Raw genomic sequence first — 26,804 nt, 5'->3', positions numbered from 1 at the left:
CATTAACAGGATACAAACCATAACTAACAACACATAAACTCCAGAAGGTAAGCTAGATAACTGGAATCTTCTAAAAATTAAACACTTACACTCATCAAAAGACTTCAGCAAAAGAGAATCTACAGACTGGAGAAAAAAATTTAGCTATGGCAAATCTGACAAACATCTGATCTCCAAAATCTACAGGAAAATCCAACACCTCTACAACAAAAAGACAAATAAAATTAAAAAATGGGCAAAGGAAATGAACAGACACTTCACCAAAGAAGACATTCAAGTGGCTAACAGACACATGAGGAAATGCTCTTGATCACTAGCCACTAGAGAAATGCAAATCAAAACCACAATGAGATACCATCTCACCCTGGCATTACTGGCAAGAATCAAAAAAACAGAAAATAACTAATGTTGGAGAGGCTGTGGGGAGACTGGAACTCTTATGCACTGCTGGAGGGAACTGCTGGAAAAGAATATGGTGCTTCCTTAGAAAGCTTGAAATAGAAATACCATATGATCCAGCAATCCCACTCCTAGAAATATATGCTAGAGAAATAAGAGCCATCACACGAATGGACATATACACACCCATGTTCACTGCAGCACCGTTCGTTATAGCAAAAAGATGGAAACAGCCTACATGCCTATCAACAGATGAATAGCTAAACAAACTATGGTACAAACACGCAATGGAGCAGTATGCAACTATAAACAACAATGATGAATCTGTGAACCATCTCACCACATGGATGAATCTGGAGAGCATTATGCTGAAAAGATAAATATTGCATGAGACCATTAGTATAAAAACTCATGAAAAGGTTTACACACAAAAAGAAACAATCTTTGACAGTTACAAGGGAGGGGAGGGGTGGAGACGGAATTACATTAAATACATAATAGATAACTTTGGTGAAGGGTTAAGACAATACCCAATACTAAGGAAGCCAGCACAACTTGTCCATGGCAAGGTCATGGAAACTCCATAGACACATTCAAGCTTTCTGAGGGACCAAATTACTGGGCTGAGGGCAATGGGGACAATGGTCTCAGGGAACATCTAGCTCAATTGGCATAAAATAGTTTATAAAGAAAATGTTCTACATTCTACTTTGGTGAGTAGCGTCTGAGGTTTTAAAAGCTTGTGAGTGGCCATCTGAGATACTCCACTGGTCTCACTCCTTTGGGAGTAAGGAAGAATGAAGAAAACTAAAGACACAAGGGAAAGATTTGTCCAAGGGACTAATGGAACATAAGTACCATAGCCGCCACCAGACTGAGTCCAATACAACTAAACGGTACCTGGCTACTACCACTGGCTGCTCTGCCAGGGATCACAATCGGGTGCCAGACAGAGCTGGTGAAAAATGTAGAACAAAATTCTAACTCACAAAAAAAGATCAGACTTAACTGGCCTGTCAGAGACTGAAGAAACCCCGAAAGTATGGCCCCTGAATATCCTTGTAGCTCAGTTATGACGTCATTCCTGAGGTTCACCCTTCGGCCAAAAACTATACAGACGCATAAAACTTAAGGGGCACAACAGCCCAGGGTCAAGGACTAAAACGCAGGAGGGGACAGGAAAGCTGGTAATAGTGAACCCAAGGTCGAGAAGGGAGAGTGTTGACATGTCGTGGGGTTGGTAAACAATGTCATAAAACAATATGTATACTGTTCAATGAAAAGCTAGTTTGTTCTGTAAACTTTCATCTAAAGTACCATAATAAATAAAAAAAGAAAAAAAAATGAACCATAATATGCCCCTTTCCTTACCCTCCACCACTATCCACGCACAAACCCTCAGATATCATTCACTAAGTGAATAGTTCACTTTTTTCAATACATGCTTCCATTTGTTTTAATAAATGGAGAAAGCAAATCATGATTTTTTTTCCTCGAATAGCTTCTTGAAAATATGTCAATTAAGGAAAATATAAACATCTATCCCATAGTTAAACTTAAGCAAAAGACTCAAACTTTTTGCAGAAAAAGTCATTGAAATGCACCTGATTTAAATAAAACTTTCCAATTTAATCAAATCTACCTTAAAAAAAAAGGAGCCCTGGTGGCACAGTAGTCACGTGCTCAGCTGCTAACCAAAAGGTTGGTAGTTCAAACCCACCGGCTGCTCTGGGGAGAAAGATGCAGCAGTCTGTTTCTATAACGATTTATAGCCTTGGAAACCTGTGGCGCAGTTCTACTCTGTCCTATAGAGTTGCCATGAGTTGGAATTGACTCAGTGGCAATGGGTTTGGTTTGGTGTACCTTAATAAATGTACACTTCTTTCATCTCGAATAATAAAGATTGAAATAATATAGCTAAGACCTGCAAATTTTAAAGGATGTGGATGTTGTAGTTGTTAGTTGCCATTGAGTCTATTTCGACTCATGGCAACTCCATGTGGTGCACAGTAGAACTACTCCAAGGGTTTTCTAGTAGATCACCAGGCCTGGCTTCCGAAGTGCCTGTAGGTGGGTTTGAACTGACAGCCCTTTGGCCAGTAGTCCAGCACTTAACCATTTGTGCCACCCAGGGACTCCAAAGGATATGGCTAAGATGGATATATTTGTCAAATAGTATAGGGGCTAAAAGCACAGACTCTAGAATTGACTACATGAGTTTCGATCCCTGCTCTGCCAATTACTAGCTATGTGAGCTTGGGTAAATTATTTAACTTATTTGGAATATAATTTTATGTAAAACTGTGTCAATAAAAATATGTTTCATAGGGTGGCAGTGAGGAATAAATGACATAATCTATACAAAGTACCTAGCAGAATGGTTTATATACTAGTTACTTACTTTTTCAGGAAGAATTAATATTAAGATTTGGGCTCCTAGAGAAAATCATAAATTACTTTCCCTCTTACAATTCTGGGTAAACATTACGGGGAAAAAGAAAAAGTTTACCTTTAAGAAATATATCCTGACAGGTCAGAAGCAAGGAATCAGATTTCTAAGTGACATTTCATGTTCTTTTCTATACTGATCTAGTTTTATAAAAGGACATGTAACTACTGCTTTTTAAACATCCTTAAAAAAAAAAAATGGATTTCTTAGCATTTTTTTTTAACAGAAAAAAAGTCTCTCTTCCCTATGTCTGTTAATTACAAGTAAACAATTGAACTTCTTCTACTCCAACATTATATAGATTCCTGTTAGAATCTACAGAAAGATTCCTGAAGGTACAGGGTGCTGTTGGTTCTGTAGAGGGGGAATGGGAGATGGACCCCTCTCAACTGATTTTTTGGCACCAACTCACGGAAACCACTGTTTGATCAGCTCAGCGGCTCTTTTCAACATGCCTGAGGGGTTAATTGTTAAAGCCACATCTGTGAGAGAAATATAACAGCAACACTGTTTGCAGTAAGTGACATTATGAATAAAGAATTTCCCCTTACAGTTGTGACCCAATTGTCTGAAATACTGCCCTTCCCTTCTCTCCTCCCACTCTGTCGTGTTTCTCACCAGCTGCAATCACAAAGTAGTTCTGGGTACTTGTCCTTAAGTTTAGACTTTGTTCTCTTAAATTCTAGATTCCCAAATCCAAAGGGAAGATTTGACAAATAATTATAGAGATATGGGTGATATTTGTAGCTACGAATGTATAATATATCGAAACTACAGTACTTCAAACAGATTTTACAACTGCTTATGCAAATAGCTAACTCATACAGGCTGGATCATATTTAGAGAAGAGTGGTTAGAAGAGGTACTCCATTCTCAAGAGGGCATTAGCAGAGAAGATCTGGAGAAAGGAAACCAAGATGGAAAGGAGCTAGAAATTGTCATATGAGCAGCAATTATAGGAAGTAGAGGCAGCCTTGAAAACAGAAGGCTTCAGGAGGGCATGATAGCATTGGGCCAAAAGACCTTTAAGTTCCTTCATAAAGCTAAAATGTTCAAATTAAAAGAATTACCACATAGTCACCAACGAAGGGCTGGCTTCACTGGTTTTGTTAGTGATGTACTAGATCAGTAGTTCTCAGCCAGTGGCAATTTTGCTCACCAGAGGACATCTGATGATGTCTAGACACATATTTGGTTGTCATAACTGGGACATGTTACTGGCATCAAGTGGAAAGAAGCCAGGAATACATCACAGGACAGCCCCTTAAAACAAAGAACTATCCAGCCCCAAATGTAAACAGTGCTTGCTGGGTTTGAGGAGCCTTGAAGTAGAATGTGGTTGCAGGATTCCTGGGAATCATAAATTATTTTTAAAAAGTACATTTTAAAATTGTGTAATTTGTTTTTATTCACAAAATTTATTTTGAAATTTTATACATGGGATTTTTACGGGTTCTATGGCCATTAGGAGCATGTCCAAGTGATTGTCAAGTTTCATCAGCAGAATAACACACACTCTTTGACTGCCTAACAACAGAAAGGGATAGCTATCTCAGTTAGACCACTGCCTTGCTACACAACACTTAAAAAACAAAAAGGAAACTCTCAGTCAAACCAAAAGCTAGGGAAAAGAGACTTAGGAACAAATGGCAAAATTCTTATAAAAACTTCCACAATTCAAATCAATCTAAATAAATTCAACAAACTTATGCAAGATGTTATGTTTAGTCTTGTTAGACACCAAGCAAATAATACAAATTCTCAAGAAACTTACAACATTAAAAATTTCTATATTTGGGGATGTCCTAAATCTATTATCAATTTCCATGACCCTGCTCTTTTCCCTTTTCCTATGAACAATAAAAGGGACTTTCTACCACACTGTTCCTTGAGGATGATTTTAGCACTGTTCTCATACACGTACCCGAACAAAGGCTTATTCTTTAGATGGTATTTAAGTATTTATTTTATATCTGGTAAATATTATTTCAGGACTCATTAGCTAAAGGAATAAACACTCTGGCTAGAAAATGAAACCTATTTTCCCACTTTCATTATAAAACTGTTACTCTATCCTTCCGAGGTAACGTACATTAACAGATTCTGTTACCAATTCTTTGTGAATCGCATAGTTCAGCATGTTTGAAAAACCGAGTTGAGACTCTCAAACAAGAAAATAGATACACCTCAAAGATTTTAGGCAGAATCTTAGAATAACTAGGGTTATTGCTGATGTTTTTGATTATTGTAGAAAAATTTCAAAAGACAAGATTTTTAAGTCACAAATATGTGGGGTTAATTTCTTCCTCCACCATCCCTACATGTTACCTTAGGCAAATTACTCCATCCAGTGTTTTAGGTCTTGGTAAAATGGAGGTGATATCACATATTCCTCATAGGGCTAAAGAAAGGAGCAAAGGAGATAACAGATACATTAACTAGAACGTAAGAGGTCTTCTACAGGTGTTATTTTTTTTCTCTCTGGGCTCTATATGTACTTACCAGCTCACACTTATCAACTGGTAATTCCCAGAAGCTTGGTGTGAGCAGAATATAACAGTGGACTACAACAATAGTTCTATCTTGATCTAAAACTTGAAGAAAGGGCAAAACTTCAACTGGACCCAATCAACATAGGAAAACCATGAAAGCAGAACTGTTTAATAACTCTTATCCTATATACTGGAGCCCTGGTGGTGCAGTGAGTAAGTGCTTGGCTGTTAACCAAAAGGTCAGCAGTTCAAATCCACCAGCCACTCCTCAGAAACCCTATGGCCCAGTTCTACTCTGTCCTATAGGGTCACTATGAGTTAGAATCGACTCGAAGGCAACGGGTTTGTTGTTTTTTGTTATCCCATATATTAGTTTCCTATTGTAGTGTAACAAATCACCACAAACTTAAAACTTCAAACAACACAAGTTTATATTTTACAGTTCTGTGGGTCGAGTCCAGACATGGCATGGCTAAATGCATTGCTAAGGGTTTACAAGGCAAAAATCAAGGTGCTGGCCAGGCTGGGCTCTTAACTGAAGGCCATAGGGAAGAATACACATCAAAGCTCATTTCAGTTTGTTGTCCAAATTCAGTTGTTTGCCGTTGTAGGACTGAGATTCTTGTTTCCTTGCTAGATATCAACCAAGGACTGTTCTCTGCAACTAGAAGCTAGCCACGTTCTTTCTCACATGCCGTCCTCTTCCTCCATCTTCAAATTTCATACACATCTTCAAACCTGTCACATCTTCAAATCAGCAATGGTGTGCCAGACCTCTCAAACTCTGAATCTCTGATTTCCTCTTCTGCCGCTTGGCAGACAAAGCTCTTTGCTTTTCAGAACTCATGTGCTTATACAGGGCCTACACAGATAATCTGGGACAATCTTGCTACTATAAACTGTACCATATAACATAACATAATCAAGGGAGTGATATTTCATTATATTCATAGACGCCAGAGATTAGGGGGGACATCTTTGGGAGGCAATTTTAGAAATGCTGCCTACCTCATCCAAAAGAAATTAAAGAGGAAAACCTATATTCAGAAAAAATTTTAACCATATCAATTCAACAGTACAAAATAAACTGGAAAAAATGACCAACAAAATTAAAATGTTTATATATTTATCCAAAGAGGAAGGAAACATAAGATAAAAACAATATGATTTACTGGGACAGCAAGATTGTAAAGTTTCTCTTTGAGTTAATTTCCATTAATCATTAAAATTTTCTTGTATGATAAAAAATACTGGAAAAAAAAACAACCAAAAAAGAAGGAATTTGGGTCAAAGATAAAACAGAAGCAGGCAAAAATTAGAAATCTGTCGCACGGTAAGAAAAAAAACAACCTTTTATTAGGACCAGATAACGTTTTACATAAGGTTACCGTGAGCTGGAGTCGAATTGACAGCACTTAACAACAAAGCAGGTTTAAACAGCAGTCAGATCTAAAAAATGCTGAGTTCTAGAATAAACTAGCAATATTTTACTTACTGACAACTGTAGTGCCTAGAAATCCATTTTTTCTCTCATATAACTTCTAATAATTCCATCATCCTAGGATGTCTTTCTTACTCTTGATCCACAAGAATTTTTCCTATACCTCATGATATTATGGTCTACATTAAGCCAGAAGTATACTCATCTGTTCATTTATATTTATGCACAAAATAACAATCAATATATTTGTCAGTAATTAGACAATAAGCACCTACTATGCACCAACCTTTCCATGTAAAAGAAAGACAAAAATGCTTTCAAGATTATTATTTGATTATACATACCATATTAAAATTTTGCTTGTGTGTGATATTAATGATATTGTTCTATAATTTCCACATTCAGTTGGATCACTTTTCTTGGGAATAGGCATAAATATGGATCTCTTCTAGTCATTGGCCAGGAAGCTGTCTTCCATGTTTCTTGAAATAGACAAGTGAGCACCTCCAGTAATGCACCTGTTTGTTGAAACAACTCAATTGATATTCCACCAATTCCTGGAGCCTTGTTTTTCACCAATGCCTACAGAGCAGGTTGGACTTCTTCCTTCAGTACCATCGGTTCCTGATTATATGCCACCTCTTGAAATGGTTAAATATCAACTAATTCCTTTTGGTATAATGACTCTGTGTATTCCCTCCATCTTCTTTTGATGCTTCCTGTGTCATTTAATATTTTCCTCATGGAATCCTTCACTATTGCAACTTGAGGACTGAATTTTTCTTCAGTTTTTTCAGCTTGAGAAACGCCAAGCGTGTTCCTGGCTTTTGGTTTTCCATCTCCAGCTCTTTGCACATGTCATTATAATACTTTGTCTTCTTGAGACACCCTTTGAAATCTTCTGTTCAGTTCTTTTACTTCATCAATTCTTCCTTTTGCTTTAGCTGCTCGATGCTCAAGAGCAAGTTTCAGAGTCTCCTCTGACATCCATCTTGGTCTTTTCTTTCTTTCCTGTCTTTTCAGTGACCTCTTGCTGTCTTCATGTATGATGTCATTCCACAAGTCATCTGGTCTTCGGTCACTAGTGTTCAATGCGTCTGTTCTTGAGATGGTCTCTAAATTCAGGTGGAATATACTCAAGGTCATATTTTCCTCTTGTGGACTTGTTCTGATTTTCTTCAGTTTCAGCTGAACAATATCATTAATATCACATGCAAGCAAAATTTTGCTGAAGATCATTCAAAAACGGCTGCAGCAGTATATCGACAGGGAACTGCCAGAAATTCAGGCCGATTTCAGAAGAGGACGTGGAACCAGAGATATCATTGCTGATGTCAGATGGATCCTGGCTGAAAGCAGAGAATACCAAAAGGATGTTTACCTGTGTTTTACTGACTATGCAAAGGCATTCGACTGTGTGGACTGTAACAAACTATGTGTAACATTGCAAAGAATGGGAATTCCAGAACACTTAATTGTGCTCATGAGGAACCTTTACATAGATCAAGAGGCAGCTGTTCAGACAGAACAAGGGGATACGGATTGGTTTAAAGTCAGGAAAGGTGTGCATCAGGGTTGTATTCTTTCACCATACCTATTTAATCTGTATGCTGAGCAAATAATACGAGAAGCTGGACTAATGAAGAAAAACGGGGCATCAGGATTAGAGGAAGACTCATTAACAATCTGCATTATGCAGATGACGCAACCTTGCTTGCGGAAAGTGAAAAGGACTTGAAGCACTTACTAATGAAGATTAAAGACCACAGCCTTCAATATGGATTACACCTCAACATAAAGAAAACAAAAATCCTCTCAACTGGACCAACGAGCAACATCATGATAAACAGAGAAAAGACTGAAGTTGTCAAGGATTTCATTTTTACTTGGATCCACAATCCACAGCCATGGAAACAGCAGTCAAGAAATCAAAAGACGCATTGCATTGGGTAAATCTGCTGCAAAGGACCTCTTCAAAGTGTTGAAGAGCAAAGATGTCACCCTGAAGACTAAGGTGCGCCTCACCCAAGCCATGGTATTTTCAATTGCATCAGATGCATGTGAAAGCTGGAAAATGAATAAGGAAGACCGAAGAAGAGTGACGCCTTTGAATTGTGGTGTTCTCGAAGAATATTGAATATACCATGGATTGCCAAAAGAATGAACAAATCTGCCTTGGAAGAAGTGCGGCCAGAATGCTCCTTAGAGGCAAGGATGGTGAGACTGTGTCTTACACAGTTTGGACATGTTGTCAGGAGGGATGAGTTCCTGGAGAAGGACATCATGCTTGGGAGAATACAGGGTCAGCGGAAAAGAGGAAGACCCTCAACAAGGTGGATTGACACAGTGGCTGCAACAATGAGCTCAAGCATAACAACGATTATAAGGATGGCTCAGGACCGGGCAGTGTTTTGTTCTGTTGTTCATAGGGTTGCTCTGAGTCGGAACCAACTCGACGGCACCTAACAAGAACAGTAACAACCATATTAAAAATCACTTACATATTTAATGCCTTTAATTTTATTCTGCATACTTAAAGACTTTAGAAGGTTTATTTAAAAATCCATATATTAAGTTTTCTTAGGGTGATTTATTTGTTTTGTCAGTAACAAAGTACTGTTATTAGGTCATATCAATTTATCAGGTATATACATTCTCCTATGAGTTCTTTCTCTTACCAATTTCATTAATTACATGCTTACTGACAAATTTTTACATGGTTGAAAATAAGATGCTTCCATTTGGTATTTTCATTCACACCTAATACTTGCATGACGGTTTAACTTAATAACTTGAACTAAATATGAACTGAATAGACCCAGGGATTACCTCCTCAGAATAAAACTTTTCTAATATATAATCTTTCCATCAGTGTAATGTTATTTAATTTAGTAACCCTTATTTATCATGAAATAGGACATGGGAAGTACCTACTTAAGATACCTAGCATAATGCCTAAAAAAGGAGGTACGCATTAAAATATTCATATGCTTCTTTCCTTCTGATCCATTCATTTTAAATACAACTTTAGTACCCTCTGGGGAGAAAATGTCTAAAACTAAATTTCTAAGCTACAGCTTAAATTTGGAAAAAAGTTAACAATTTGGCCATATTTCTCAAGAGACAGGAATTATAGAATCTCACACACATATACAAAAATAATCTAACCCTTATCTGCACACAAAAACTAGAAATATAAGTTTGAATGGAGATCTCCCACCTGCAGAAAAGGAGTAAGGAGGAGGGAGAAATAAGGGAAAGAGGAGAGGAGGAATCATGGGGAGAAGGAGAGTAGAAAGGAAAAGAAAAGGTGAAGGAAGAGGAAGAACGGGGGAAAAAAGCAAAAGGAAGAAAGTAAAAGACACAGAGCTGGATAAAGAAGAAAAGGAGGAAAAATAAGGAGAGAGAATGAGAAAGAAGAAGAAAAAGAGAGTAGAGCCACAAAACAATATGGTAAATAAACAACTTGATAAACAGTAAGCAGCAACTATTTACTAAATAATATTCTAGAAGTAGGTAAGAACTAATATGAGCTTCCAGGGATAACTGACTTAATCTAAACGAGAAGAATATGACTAAATAATTGAATTTGGTATTTCTTAAAGTAAGAATATGCTACGTGTCAGGCAAGGTCCATGGGTGACGCAAATGGTTTGCGCTCAACTACTAACCTAAAGATTGGTGGTTCAAACCCACCCAATGGCACCGCAGAAGGAAGGCCTGCTGATCTGCTTCCATAGAGATTACAGTCAAGAAAACTCTATGGAGCTCAGCTCTGTTCTATAACACACAAGGTTGCCAAGAATCAAAATTCAACAGCAATTTTTTTTGTGTGTGTTTTAGAATGTGTTAAGCACTATCAACAGTTACAGTGGTAAGTCGAGTCTTACCCTCACAGAGCTAACTGTCATCTCATAGAGAAGACAACAAACAACAAAGCACAGTTAATACTATGGAGCAATTATTTTGGTCTACAGAGGCTCAAAGAAAGCTTTCCAAAGAAAGTGATATTTTAGCTAAGATCTGAAGGATGAGGAAGGGGAAGTGAAATGAGAGAAGTAAAGTAAAGAGAAGGCGGAAGAAAAGTCCATCTCACACTTAGCTAAGATCTGAAGGATGAGGAAGGGGAAGTGAAATGAGAGAAGTAAAGAGAAGGCGGGGAAAAAAAGTCCATCCCACACTTAGCTAAGATCTGATGGATGAGGAAGGGGAAGTGAAATGAGAGAAGTAAAGTAAAGAGAAGGCGGAAGAAAAATCCATCCCACACAGAGGGGATAGTTTGTGCAAAGGTCTAGACAAGAGCAAGATGCACTACAGGAACTGAAAGAGCAGCGCTGGGAGGTTCTGTGGAGAAAAGAAGTCAGAAAAAGTGGTAGGAACCAGGTCCTGAAAGAGTAAAGCAGGAAAAGGGTTTGCAATAAGTGATGGCAGGGAAAATAATATTCAGTAAGGAAACCGGTTAGTTGCAGTAATAATTCTAGTGAGAAATAACAGTGCACCAGACTAGGCTAGCAACAGTGAGAATGGAAAGTAGTAGGCAGATTTAAAGGCTATTTAGGACATACAACGAATACTTTATGATTAATGGATGAGGAAAAGCAAAGAAGAATCAAGGATGACGCCTGCATTTCTGGCTTAAGAATCCAGGGAAGAGGAGAGATGTCATTCACTAAAGCTAAAAATATTTAGAGAGGAGTAAATAATGAACTCAGTTTTGGACATCCTGAGTTTGAAATGCCTGGGTGGCATCCAAGTGTAGATCTAGGCAGTTGATTGTATGGGTCTGAGCAGGAGGTATCAATTTGGGAACAAAACCATGATTTCTTGAGATTGGATCACCAAGGGAGTCCCTATATGGAGGGAATAGAAGAGGGGCAAGGTACAACATTCAAGTTAATCAATACTTAATGAGTAGGCAGTAGAAAAGGAGTTGGCAAAAGAAATCAAGGAGAAGGAACCAGAATGATAAGAGAAAATCCACGGTATCACAATATAATGAAAGTCAAGCAAACAGATCGTTTCAAGAAAGAAGATGGGGTTAAAAGTTTAGAATGCTAAGGTATATTCAAGTTAGACAAAGCCTAGAAACCAGCCTATTGGATTTGGCTAAAAGAAAGATGCCACTAACCTCAATGAGAGCACTTTCATTGAAATAATGAGGATGGAAACAATTTTGAAATGGGTTGAAGATTAAGTTGTTGTTGTCAGGTGACATCAAGTCAGTTCCAGCTCATAGCGACCCTGTGCACAACAGAATTGAACACTGCCTGGTCCTGTCCCATTTCACAATCGTTGTTATGTTTGAGTCCATTGTTGCAGCCACCATGTCAATCCATTTCCTTGAGGCCTTCCTCATTTTTGCTGACTCTCTACTTTACCAAAGTAAGAAGATTAAGTGGGAAGTAGGAAGTACAGATGAGTGTTGAAAACTCTTTTTATAAGTCTTCATGTGAAGAGGAAGAAGAGAAGAGGCATATGGGAGGAAGCCGGTAAAGAAAGTAAAGTGGTAAATACAGGAAAGAGAGGTGACAAGAAAATATCGTCACTCAAGAGGCAGGAGGGGACACAATCTAGAGTACAGAAAACCCTGGTCTTAGGTAAGAAAGACAACTCGTAGTAACAGAACAAAGGGAAGAAACAATATTTGCAGGTACAGTCTGAGAAAGAAAGGTGAGAGAAGTCTTTGCTGGTTTCTATTGTTGTTATTATGTGCCATCAAGTCGGTTCTGACTCATAGTGACTCCTGTACAACAGACTCTGCTGAGGACAAGATTTTCTGCTGAGGACATGAAGACAGTACCAAGAGTTGAATGTGTGCAGAGAACAAGAAACATCAGCAATAGAAAACAGGAGAAAGAATTGACTAAGGACACACAGAAGAACTGATGGGTAGCATGAGCCTAAGAGACAGTGGAGTTTGTTTTTCCCCAGTGCAGCCTGGATGGAAGTACCAAAAAGACTGATAACTGGATTTCTTCACTACTGAAGTTTCTGCCTGGATAATGGACAAAAGAATTGAAGGCAGAAGTCTACAAACTTTTTCTACAAAGGGTCAGATAGTAAATATTCTAGGCTTTGTGGACCCTAAGGTCTCTACTATGACTACTCAGCTCTGCTATTGTGGCACAAAAGCAGCTATAGACAATATGTAACTTAATGGGCATAGGTTTGTTTCAATAAAACCTTACTTACAAAAGTGGTGGGCTGGATGTGGCCCATGTACTGTAGTTTGCCAACCCCTGGTTTAAGAGAAGGAAGTAAAGATACAAGAAGGGACTGATATCAGAGGGATCAATGGGCTAGAATTTTGAAGAGTTAAAGAACTGGTGCCTTCAGAAGAGAACTAAAAATTTATGACATGAATAAACAGGAACACATGTAAGAATTAGCACAGTAAATAAAACAAACCTTTGAGCCTATTTCACAAACATCAATAGGATCATTATCTCCACAGCAGTCTGTGCTCTTATCTTTTTGATGAGGATCTTCCCAAGTCTAAACAAAATAAAAAACCAAAATATAGGTTAGTACTCATATAATTTATCTTAATCTTTCCAAAGAACCATGAAGTTTTACAGATAGCCATAATTCAAAAAAAAATTCTCCTCAGAAATCATATAAGCAAGGCCAACATGCTAGTACACCTTTAAACATCACAATAATTAAATCAGATTTTTATAGTATTTCCTCTCTTCTGTCTCTCATTTATCTGTATAATCACATCTGAAGGCAGGTGGTATTTCCAGACATAATCCAAACATTTCCAGACATTTTCCAAATTTACTGAGTGTCTAAGTTCATGTTCACATTTAAAGTCTCTCTTTGGATGTTTCCATCATCTATGAACCCCACTGTACAGATGAACATGTAGGCCTAGAGAGACTAAGTCACCTGTTCCAGGTAATAAAGCTAATGAATAGTACTTTACGATATTCAGGGCTGATGAATCAAATGTATAATGAAATTCAAAATAACAAACACATCAATATTACATTAAGACTGAAAAAGATTTTGAATTTAAAGTTATTCGAGTTCTTTAACATTATCCAAATGGGTTCTTCTAAATATTCACTCACAGAAATAAAACACTGGAAAAACCAGCCACATTTGGGTAAAATGAACTTTCGGGATAAGCAAATATGATTTTCACCCAGGCCACGCTCAAACTTTAAGGTAAGCATTTTTGCTAGTGCAAGGGAAGTTAGTAGGGTTAACAGCCTAGACAGGTTATTAGGGTTAACAGTCTAGACAGCTCATTGTCTGAAATAATGAAAGCACAATGATGATTCGCAAGCTTAAGTGGAGAGACTACTGCTTACATGTTCTTCCAAGTATGGTCAGGCCTGGTAACTGGCCTGAACAAATTTCCTGCTACTACAAAACAAATCATGGACCCACACACACGCCTATGAAACAAATGCCACACATACACACACACACAAATAAATTCATTAATCCCACAAATATTTATTGATCTGTACCAGGCCTATGCTAGACAGTTAGACTGTATCTGTAAACAAAACATACAGAAGTCCTGACCTCATGGAGTCTGCCTTCTAGCTGGAAGAAACTCACACACACACAAAAAAAACCATAATAAATAACTAAATTACACAACATGTTAGAAGATGATAGGTATTGTGGGAAAAGTAGAAAAAAATAGAGTATGGAAGGGAGAATGGGAGTAGGGGAGGTAGGGTTAAATGTCTTAAAGGGTGTTCAGGGCAGACATCGTAACAACAAAGGTGACTTAAAAGCAAAAGTGAAGAGGGTGAACCATGTGCACACCTGCGGAAGGAAGAGTGTTCCAGGCTAGAAGTCACAGTGAATGGGAGGCCTAAGGCAGCGATGTGCCTGGAGTATCAGGAATAGTGAGAAGGCTGGTATGGCTGAAGGGGAGCGAGGGAGGAGAGAGAGGAAGACGGGGAGTTGGAGATGAGACGAGAAAAGTAAATGGGACTAGGGGCTGGCTTTTTTTTTTTTAATTAAAAAAAATTTTAATTTAATTTAAATTTTTTTTTTAATGACTGTCTGAATATCAACAATCAAGCAAAAAGATATTAGGTAGAAATATCACTTCCCATAAACAAATGGCATAATTTAAACTTTTTAAAAACATCATTCGAGTTAGTTATTTTTGTTTGCTAAATAATTAACATCTGTGCCATCTATAGTGTATTCTCTCCCTAAAGACTAAAATACATACACACACACACAATTAATACAAGATCAGTTGGGTTTAAAAAGATCTCTGGTTGCAAAGGGCAGAGAGAAAGAAAACAGGTCTATTTCTTCTCCCTCACTTCCATTCTAGCCACACTGGTCTCCTTTTTCTAACTCAAACACACTGGGCCTACTTCCACCTCAGAAATTACATACTTGCAGTTCTTTGTTGAAATATTGTTCCCTTAGGAGCCCACACTATTTGTTCCCTCATTTCCTTTAGGTCTTTACTCAAAAACACCTTCTCTCATCCAGGCCTCCACCCTACCTAAACTGCAACAACCCCAGAACACACTAGCTCCATTCCCTACTTTATTTTTCTCTATCACACTTACCACCATTTGACATAAAATCCGTTTTACTTTTTATTTTGTTTATTGTCTGTCTCTCAGCCTAGAATAAAAGTTGCAGAGGAATTTTGTGTCAGTTTTATCACTACTTTACCACCAATACTTCCAACAGTTCCTGGCATATATCAGGTACTCAAAAAATATTTATTGAATGAACAGCACTGTGAAGGCCTGGGGTAGGAAAGGATAAGGGAAGTTAGAAACTCTGAAGAAGTAATTGTGAAGGAATCGAAGCGAAGGAGGGTGAATGTGGCAGAACAGGCTGGAGATGTAAGCAGAGGCCAGGTCATGCGAGGTGGAAGAACCTTGTTAAGAATTTTATATTCTATTCTTTTAGCAAGAGGAAACCATTAGAGGATTCTCACATGGAAAAACATTAGCCAATTTATGCTTTTAAAAGATAATTTTGGATGCTCATGGGCTATAAAATTCAGGTAGATAATGGTAAATGTAGGGGAACAAATTAAGAGATGGCTGCAATTAATAGAGCAACTACTTAGTGTACCTAACAGAATAATGCTTTAGCATCTTGAAAATTTACACACATCAGGAGAAGCACAAAAGTATGGCAGGGTTTTAAACAGATAAACTACAGGAGCTTTTGTGTTTTTACCTTCATTCCCCACCTCCTTGCCTTCCTATCAATTGTTTTGCTTTTTTGTTTTTTTCACAATAAAACAATGGAATTAGTATACAAGTAGTACCCATCATTACACTGTAACTACTGCTTTAGATGTTGTTCACCCCAGGAGACTATAAATTCCTTCAGAGAAACGGCCATATAATAATAACTGTAGTAGCAGTTACAATAATATTAAATAATACTAAATTATTACTATCTGTTAGGCATTACTGTAAGCGTGTACGTGCAATTACTCATTTAACCTCAACACCAGATGTAGTACCAGATGCAGTAGGCACTTATCCTATTTTATAAGTGAAGAAAGAGGCACAGAAAGACGAAGTAACTTGACCAAGGTCACACTGCTGGTAAGTGGCAATGTGGCTTCAAAGCCCACACACTTAGCCATTTATTACGCTGTTTGGATCTTACATCTATATCTCATTTGTCTTTATACAGCTAACACCTGGTATACTGCCTACACACAAATCCTTAATAAATGTTTAATGTAATAAATAAATAAATGAACTTTAGTTTACACCTGTCTGCTGTATTTCTTATCTCTGCTTTGTCTGTCTCTCTGTAATTCAATGGCTTCTCCTCATCTGTACATTCCTGTCCTACAGACAGTATCCCCTAAGCCTTTCAGAACCTCCTTCACCCTTTTACTCTTAGGTCAAAGAGAATGTCTATTTAGGCACCTGGGGGAGTCAGAAAACCTGCTTTTATGGTTTCAACAGATATTCTCAATCTTAACACATGAGTTTAGAGATGCCTGTTTTAACCAAGAATGTATCCATGTGGGTGGTCTAACTGCATCAAAGACAGTCTGACTCCTTAGACAACAGTTTTCTCTTTTCTTTTCCTGTGAATGTTTATTTTACATGGGCAGCTGTTTTCTCAGAAGTGGATAAAGAACCCGTTTTTGAGATATTTCCCCAAAAGAATCTTAAATCCCATTTAAAACATTAAAATTAATAAAGAACATAAAGATACAAAAATAAAATCTTCAGACAGACAGCTCTACTAATGGTTCCTTTAAACACAAAGGCAGATGCTCTCTATGCCCCAAACACCTAGACTTTTGGTTCTGCATACTCTAAGTTTACTCACTCAAATGATCTGGAAGGAGCTACCACTTCCCAGAAGTGAGGGAACATGACAGAAAACTAAAATGGGGTAGGAAGGGAAACAAAGCAAGTGCTATTCTCTGACAGAAATGCTGCTTTACCATTATTTAGCCCTTGCTTTCCTTTTTTTCATTGTTTCCCACTTAAAAATAACAAACTCAGGACAGTGAGTAGTACAAGTTGCCATAGTCAATCTGCAATGAGTTCTGAAAAAAAGTAAAAAATTTAAAAAGTCATCTGTTAAAAGTTTAAAAAATAAAATTCCTGCTATCATATATGAATTTTATATAAATGCCTAACTTGTTATATTCAAAGCAATGATTGCAGATAAAGCCTTTCTGAACACTTTTCTCTGACACTTCATAGGTTAAGACCAAAAAAGATTAATAAATAAATAAATAAATGTGTTCAAAATGCTAAATGTGAGGGTTCTACATGCCTAACTCCAAAAACCTGAGTATAGTACATATATATGGTTTGGAACAAAATTTATTGATACAACAAAACTCTACATTAAAAAATTTCAAGTTTACAAATCTCTCAAATCGACACTGTCCTCAGAACTGATTTAAATTCATCTCATTCACAGGATTTACAAGGCAATTTACTCAGAAGACAGAAAAGTTTCACCATTATAACAAAAATGTTACCTGAGGGAGGGCACCGTAATTCCATATATAACCCTTGTGAGGGAAGATATTTGCCACGTAGCGCAGCTTGCCCCCTTTTACATCTTGTTTAATGGGATTCAATGGCTCCTTGGTGGCAATCTAAGCAGATCATAGGGGGAAAAAGGAGGAAGGGGAAGAATGAGATATCATTAATCCTATAGCCAAGTAGCGTTTTTAAAATCTGCTATTTTCAGACTAAATACTCGTATTCCAACTTGCTGATCAAAAGTACTTTAAAATAAACTAAAGCAGCTCTTATTAGTAATATATAAAATGTCTATTAAGCAAACCTGTGTGGCATTCCGTTATTTCTAACACAAATAAAAAAATGATTGAAATGGCAGGAAGGTTAATATTAGTCAATTGCTTTTCATTACTAACCTCAGGTTTTTTACCGTTAAACTTTATACTTAGGATAATGAAGTTAACTCAAAGACTCTCACCAGGTGATTTCATCTCAAAGTTAGTGTGCTATCAAACACATATACATTACCATTCAAAGAGAAAAAAAAAATACACATTATAAAGCAAACAAACAAACAAAAATAACAGAAGCCATGTTTAATGAAAAAAAAAAAAATGAGGCAGAATCTCATAGAATCTTAGATCCTATACCCAACTGATGTGGATAGTAGAAAAATGACAAAACATTATATTTGAAGCCAGACCAAAAGAAGAACCTAATATCTTTTCTTTTTCCTATTAAAACATTAACAAAAAATACTATCATGAACTGATGAAATTATTGACAATTCTCTGAATAGAAATTCTGAAAAATACACACCTACATAACAAGTTCAAATACTTGAAATAATACCATTACATCCAAAGTGGTAGGGGAAAGGCTTCAAATAGCTAAACAAACTAAACTGCACAAATTAAATTTCACTCAGAACTTAGAAGGAATCTTACCTAACATAAGATGGAACAATAAAATTTGGGGGGAAAAAAAAAGGGAAGTTTTAATTAGTGAAGCTTTGACAATACAGTGAAAAAGATTTTTAAAAAACTTATCAGGGGAGTAGCAAAAGCTTTTAGATAGTGATCATAAATCAAGATTTGGCCAAACACTGCTTTCATTTCTGGCAAAGTAAAATCCAAAGCAGAATGAAGTCTTTAGAAACTAAAACTGCCACTAGCCCCAAATTAATATGTTTCAGTGTGTCTATGAACTAAACACATCTCAGAATCTACTAAGTAAACCGAAAATTTTTGAAGAAAGAAGAGTCAAGGAAAATTAAATAAGAATGTGTGCCATAAGCTAGAGAGGCAAAAATATACTCTATATACTCAGTGATCAATGTTTTTCTTTTTGAAATTAAAATCAAAGTAAGTTCACAAGACCATTATTAATTTTCACTATAAAGAAGTTTGTCAAACATTCCAAAATCAAAATAACTTGAAACAAAGTTTTCTATGTGATTATTAAGTTATAATTCTCATTTGATATTAATAGGATATATCTAATCACATACCTCCATTTTAGCATTTGTCCACCGAGGTACTTCTACAACCATATTAAACAAATTCTGCAGTTAAGAAAAAAGAGACAGATATGAATGCTTATCCTTTTTTTTTTCCACTAATTTTCTTTATAAGAATGCTTTAGTTTTTTTCTCACACAAAAAAATCGTTATAATCTGCATCATGCTTTTGCATATGTCTTAAATTTCCTCTAAATATTAGAGGAGAAGTCTGAAACACAGCAGAACTAAAGCCATCATGTCACGTGACCACTATTTCACAGTAGTAGAGCTTAATACACTTCTGGAAATACCTTTGCAATGTAGCGACAGAACTAGAACAGTCAGGAAACTCGCTTTTTTTTTTTTTAAGAAAAAATTGAAAAAGGAGTGAGAGACTGTATCCATCATTTAAGTACTCAGTCTTACTTTTCCAATCCATAAAATGAGTATAATAATTTCTGTCCTATTCACCACACAGGTTATATTACGAAGATCAATTACATAATTTAAATGAAAATATACAGAAAATTATGAAGTAAAATATTTTGAAAATTATAAGACAATATTTAAATCCAAGTTATTATTCTGACTATAATGTAAAATAAAGGACATCAGCACAGGCAGTTGTTGAAGTTTGATGGTACACACAGAAAGATTACAAAGAATGAGACTGACACTTTTCTAAACTTAGCTTGCTTATCTATTGATCTAAGGTTCCATAAAGTTACAAAAGGACTGATGCTTCATTTTATCATTTCTGAACTTTGTGGAGTGCTAAAAACAAAGGAGATACTTTAGGCCAATGGTGTGTAAAAATAATTTCCCACAGTCCGTCTTACAAAGTGGAAGTCTTAAAGGTTAAAGCTGACTCGTACGCCATTTTGATGTTAGTTACTAACAACTTATCACGGCAAAGCAATGTGCTTATTGCCATTGGTCCACTTAGAAACATTTATAGCAATTTTACATAGGAATTTTTACATGTGTTCAATCTAACAATAAAAAATTGAAGCACGAATTTCATTGCTCTAATAATTCATTTTTATTGTATTTTTAAAGTATCAGTTAACAACAGATTAAAAATAAACCAAAAAACTACTCCTTCACTACATATCATTTGATAAACAGTGGCTTAATATACTTAATCCTGCCATACATCACAATCACATACGGAGCTTTAACCAATTAAAAAAAAAAAAGATTCCTAGAACCCCACCTCCCACACATTCGAATTCAATTGGTGTGGGCTGGAGTCAGGGCAGCGATTATTTTTTAAGGCCCTCCAACCAATTTTAATATGTAGTCATGGTTTAATGCGTTACTAAATAATTAATAAATGATACGGTTTCTTAGCAAAACATGGAATGCTGTTAATTCAAACCACACCATGTACACAATTAAATATAAACATAGCCACAAAAGCAATGACGGTTTTTCCTAAGTTTTTCTAGATAAGGTTTATGGTTACAAATGGCACAATGAGATGAATAAAACTGAGAATGAATTCTCAACAATTGCTCCTTAAACGTTATCTCTCACACCTATCTTAAGCAATCTTATACACAATCCTGAGGCTGTTTCATTTTCTATGCTCTTTCATGAGGCACCTCTACACCTGTTTAAATACGCCTGAAGTAGACGTTAAAAAAGAAAAACCTAAGTAAATGACAGATGTTCACATAATTTATTCATCCCTGAAAACCTGGCTATGAGAGAACAAATGCATGGGGATGAATACCTAGAGGTGAAGGTGACAGAGAAGCCCAAGCTAGTGGCAATCGTTTCACACAATGACACCTACCAAAACCACTCACAGAGACTTCAATTAGCCCAAAAGAAAAATAGATGAGGTTTGACTTTTAAGCCTGCAAACCATAAAAAAAAAACACTCCAGAAATTCCTTTGCCCCCATATTCACTCCTGATCACTAAGCTTATTCCTAGCCTGTCTTCTGACTAACATGAACATGGCCTGTAGTTTTTTAAAGCTAATGTTAGTATATTTTTCCAAAGATTAGTGTTAATTATAAACCAACAATGGGGTGCTGAAATTTACTGGAAACTCAAAAAGATACAAGGAGACACAAATCAAATCATAAAGTTATGTATGTGGCAGGGGATTTATTTCCTCCTTCAGTCCTTTTGTCTCTATTTTCCCCTCGTATTTTTGTTTCACCTTAAAATCAAAAAGAAAAGCTACTAACATATGAAAAAGCAGTCAGTAAGTTTGATATTCTTGGGGGAAAAGAAATCATACTTCTTTCCTCTCAAAATTTCAAATAAGCTCAAATCAGGCAGTTTTGAGTTTTAAGAATTAATTTAAGAATTAAATTTTAAATTGGCTGGGCTCAGAATACATTTTTGCACTGAAACAACTGTTCGCAGGCCAACATACAAAGTCCCTGGAACATATAAAGCTTTGAGCTCCTGAGCATCTGTCTATTCACCTGGTATGTATGGCAGTGGTTTTTAAACTTCAGTGTTCTTAGGACTTAATATCTGTAGCACTTGTTAAAAATGTAGAGATTCTGATTTAGATCTGGGATGGAGCCCAGGAATCTGAATTTTTAACAAGCATGCTAAGTGATTTCAGTGCAGATTGTTAGAGGGCCATTTTGACAAACACCAGTTTAAGAAAATAGAAAATGTATGGCAGACAAAAGTTCTAAGAATTAAACAGCCCCCACAGCTGTACTTACAAATAGATCCAAAGGCTGGACTCACAAGTTTCAGTCGGGCTAGAGAATGGATGGAAATAAGGTCGGGAAGGGGAAGAAGGAAGGTAGTTGGCAGGAAGAGCTGGCAGCCTCAGCAGGCTAAAAGGGCACTGATAACAAGATCTGGACGACAGACATCAATCAAATGTGCTGGTCCTAAGTCAAGAACTATCAAAGTTTGATAGTCACATATGTATTGATATAAAAAAAAATTTTTTTTATGTGTGTGTGTGCATACATATATATACAGTTTATATATATTTAGAACGTATTTATTTTAGTATACAGTTGTATAACTATTTTTTTCCTCCTCTGCTCCCAAAAGACTGTTGTCCCAGGATTCTAAAACAGCCTCAAACCATCTTCCTCCTTATAATAAATAAAAGATAAACTGACAAATTTTCATAAAGTATATTTATCTTAGACCATCTGCCACGGAAAGTAACTTGCTACTAAAATCTGGGTTCATGTCCTGATCCTCTCAGGTTTTTCACTTGCAGAATGAAATGGTAATATCTGCCTGAGCTGCCTTACAGAAATGCTAAAAGAAGAAAAAATCAGAATGCACATGAAAGCCTTGCAGGGAAGAAATTTTGAAGCACCTTACAAACGCAAACTACTGTCAAGATCTTTAACAGACAGTATAAAAGTGATCCACAAAAATAAAAACCTTTAGATATACCTCATACTCATCATTTCGCGCTTTCTTTGTAGGAATACCATTTTCCTATAAAAGAAAAAATGATATTTATGATTGTAATATTTCATGAAAGAACACAGCTGCACTATATATCAATAAAATATGCCTATTGTACAGACATCCAACTGCCAAGGCTATCCAGAAACCTGATTCAACAGAGCCTACCAAATGACCAGTTAGTCTTTTCCCTCTGCATTCTAGCATCCCCTGTGAACGGATCATCAAAGTGTTTCATAAAATAAACGATCAGAAAAGCTAAATCTCTTTCAAATATATTTTCCCAGTTTATATAAAACAAGCGAAGTCTCTGTTCAGAGTTTAAGGGAAGACTGGCAGTTTCCAGTAATTGCGCTTAAAACAGTCATTTCATTACTGAAATGAAACTCCAGGGAGTGTGACTAACAAGACGTGAAAGTACTCGGCTGCACCTCATGCCTTTTAATTCTACCCAGGTGTGATTACAACGCCTCTATCAAGCACTTTCGCTGGTTTTAAATTAAAACACACTACTCAGCGGTTTGAGGAGAAAAATCATGCCATTCACAAAAGTTCACACGTTATACATAACTTCTACACATCAAAACAACTACAATAAAGGGAACAGAACCATGATTATTCTGAGTCACACCTCAAATATTATTTCTGCTCCTAAAATACCACAACCCAAAGTACAAGGTGCAACAGTTCTAATCATTACTCTCTGAGAATGTAGAAAACCTGTTTATACCACCCCTGTGGGCTCTCATCTCCACATCACCAGGATTCACTGGTATATCCTGTTAATATTTTGCCCTGCCCTATCCTCAATTTTGCCTGGCCTAACCCCAAATTTCATACTTCCCCAAACCTAACGTCCTTAGGAAGAATGTTAGCCCACTGACGTTTCAAGCCCACTCTTTGTACCACCTCCACCCTTACCTCCTACATGATTCTCAAATATATAGCTTTCTAAAAAAATTACCGTTATTATTATAGACCCTGAGTGGCGAAAATGGTTTAAGCTCTAGACTACTAACCTAGAGGCTGTCGGTTTGAACCCACCCAGGGGCACTTCAAGAAACAGGCCTGGTGATCTGCTTTTAAAAGGTCACAGCATTGAAAACCCTATGGGACAGTTCTACTCTGCACACGTGGGTCGTCATGAGTTAGAATCAATTCAGCAACAACTAACATCATTATTATGAGGTACACAGATTCTGTCATGGTACACTCCTACATGAAGCAGAACTCACCAGTCATTCTTTAACTTACATTACCCTGTTCTATTTTTACAGCATTTAATACTATCTGATAGTAATACTATCTGATTGTTTATTGGTTATCTCCTCCAATGGAGTGAGAACTGTGTCTTAATTACCCCAGCACCCTAGTGACTGGAATAGTGTCTGGCTCATAATATGCATGCAATAATTATTTATCAAATGAATAAATCAATAAGTGAATGCATGTACTTTGGGCCAAGAGGGAAAAGAAGTATTGGGAGGCATGAGATATTTAGGTTCAATAGTTCACTGGCCAAAAAACAACAACAAAAAACACACAGAGATGCACACACTCACATAATCACAGAGACACATATAATAACATAATGGAATTCTTTTTGTACTCTGATTTCTTTCTCTCTCCAGATTATATGGCCCCTGGTTCTGAATTTTACCACTTAAAACCAATGAACTTGGAGGCATTACACAACAGCAGTTAAGAGCACTAGTTCTGGAGTTAGAGCACCTAAGCTCAAATCCCACCTTCACAGCTGACTGGCTTAGTGATCATGGACAAGGTTCTCAATCTCATTAGTAAAATAATGGTAATAATAGTAACCCCCAGAAGGTGAAATAATGCACATCAAGCAGTGAGCACAGTACCTAGCTAAGCACCACACACAAAAAAAACAAACCAAACCCACTGCCGTTGAGTCAACCCCAACTCACAGCGACCCTATAGGACAGAGTAGAGTTTCCAAGGAGCAGCTGGTGGATTTGAATGGCTGACCTTTTGGTTAAGCAGCCAAGTTCTCAACCGCTGTGCCACCAGGGCACTAGGTACATCTTCACTATTATTCTCCCTATTGCCATTGTTATTGACAGTACTCTGAAGGGCTGGAGAACAGCACAAATCCTATTTCAATGTCCCATAACTTTAGTGAGGTGCATGATATTTAGCCTCTAAGGTGAGCAACACGAAGGTCAAACAACCCTAGCATCTAAAGCAGCTTCCTCACTTCTTCACTGTCCTCTGCCCCTACACCGATCTCTCCACAGTTCTAGAAAACCTAACCCCATTAGCCAGCCCCATACAATCTCGATCAGGAATATAGTTCTGGTCATTTATTTAACAGCTGTACCTCCCTAACAATTGTGGTCATGAAATTCACCAATTCACTAGAAGGACTTTAAGGAAATAACTTCCAACTTAGTGATGATCTTTAACATCTGCTACCAATTATGGCAGAGGCATGTGGTTCAGTGGTAGAATTCTTGCCTTCCATGTGGGAGACCTGGGTTTGATTTCTGGCTAATACACATAATGCGCAGCCACCACATATCTGACAGCGGAGGTCTGGGTATTGCTGTGATGCTAGGAGGTTTCAGTGGAGCTTCCAGACAAAGTACGAGGAAAGGCCTGGTGGTCTACTTTTGAAACTCAGTTAATGAAAACCCTACAGATCACAACTGTCTGATCCACAACTCGTCACGGGGATGGTGCAGGACTGGGCAGTGTTTTGTTTCGCTGTGCACGGGGTCGCCATGAGTCAGGGGCCAACTCTGTGGCAGCTAACAACAACCACCAGCAATTATGCCATCTTGCCAACAATCAGGACAGCCCTCAATATGTCCCAACGATATTGGGCCCCTCTCAGTTCTGCCTATAGCAGCAGGCCTCTCATTCCTATTTGACTAGCACCTTTTACAGCCTCACTACTGTCAAGTGATTTTAGGCTCTAAAAGAACAACTATTCAAACACCACCATTATCCCAGCATTATTTTTTTAGCAACTGTTTGATAGAGTGGTTAAAAAGCGTGAGCTCTGTGGTCAGAAATAAAGGTCCAAAACCTGGCTCTGCCACTTAGCTGTGTGATCTTGGACAAGTCAACAAAATACCATCAGCAGTTTCCTTGCAAATAACAACAGCAACTCATAAAACCAAACCAAACCTACTGCTGTCTATTCCAACTCATAGCAACCCTATAGGACAGAACAGAACTATCCCATAGGATTTCCAAGGCTGTACATCTTTACAGAAGTAAACTGCCACATCTTTCTCCCACAGAGTGGCTGGTGGGTTCAAACTGCCGACCTTTTGGTTAGCAGCCGAGTGCTCAGCCACTGCACCACCAGGGGTCCTTTATGTACACATAATAAACAAATAGGAACTAATCCACAAATGTTAACTATATTGTTATTATTAAAAATAAGCCTTTCATTAACCTCTTAAATTATTACCCTTAAATCTTTATTTCCTATCAAATTCTAAGCTTTATGGGCCACTAACTCCTTTCTCCCTAAGTCCTCCTAGAATGATCCTTTCCTCATGCAAATTCTAATTCATAAAGGAAGCTTACTATAACCTCTCTGTCTCTCTTCATGACTTCCAATCATCTTCTGTCTTTTCAAGATGCTTCCAAAAAGCATTTTATGGTGATACTAGAAGTGGATAATTTCATCTCCAAAATAAGCTAAAACAATACCTCTGTAGAGTCCACATTCAGAGGAATATCATGGAAGGGGGAAATGTAGTGACCAGCTACATTCTCTGAAAAGGAAAAAGAAAACAACAGAGAGTTAAAGCAATGGTCTACCCTCTTCTTTACTGCCATAATAACCTCACCCACTTTTAAATTTACATACTTTTTTTCAAAGCTTACTTTAACTCCCAATTTGAATAAATGTCTAATTCAACTTCTAAAACTTGTTCCAATCTGACAACCAAAAAGAAATTTATGCCAAATAAACTATACTTGGTAAATGCTGAAGTTATTTTACTTATCTCTGTGGCTTAAAATACCCAAAGCAGAAAATGTCAAAAATAGACTAAAACTCAAAAAGTTAATAAATTCACATTTAAAAAAAAGATTAAAACTGATATTCATTTCCCTAGGAGAAATCAAACAACAGAATTCCCAATAGCCACCTACAGTCCACA

The 26,804-nt window shown here is 37.1% G+C and overlaps 1 protein-coding gene across 5 annotated transcripts in view; it reads right to left on the bottom strand.

Moving 5' to 3' along the window:
• PPA2 (inorganic pyrophosphatase 2) overlaps positions 1-26,804 on the bottom strand; it is a 141,510-nt gene that overhangs the window by 95,851 nt on the left and 18,855 nt on the right. For 4 of the 5 annotated variants that reach the window (XR_010322039.1, XR_010322038.1, XM_003410473.4 and 1 more), the window contains exons 2-6: positions 26,350-26,414; positions 22,642-22,686; positions 19,253-19,306; positions 17,757-17,876; positions 13,190-13,276 (exon numbers count right to left, since the gene is read on the bottom strand). Coding sequence is in view for 3 of the 5 variants with exons in the window: in XM_003410473.4 (XP_003410521.3) it covers positions 13,190-13,276; positions 17,757-17,876; positions 19,253-19,306; positions 22,642-22,686; positions 26,350-26,414 (371 nt within the window). In the remaining 2 variants the exon portion in view is untranslated. The remainder of the gene's footprint in view (positions 1-13,189; positions 13,277-17,756; positions 17,877-19,252; positions 19,307-22,641; positions 22,687-26,349; positions 26,415-26,804) is intronic. The other variant, XM_010590484.3, reaches the window with a different exon arrangement.

This window comes from Loxodonta africana, chromosome 5, assembly GCF_030014295.1.
Source record: "Loxodonta africana isolate mLoxAfr1 chromosome 5, mLoxAfr1.hap2, whole genome shotgun sequence".
In the NCBI taxonomy this organism is placed as follows: domain Eukaryota; kingdom Metazoa; phylum Chordata; class Mammalia; order Proboscidea; family Elephantidae; genus Loxodonta; species Loxodonta africana.
Note: the sequence above shows the minus strand (reverse complement) of the source record. Positions and strands in the feature narration are given on the sequence as shown.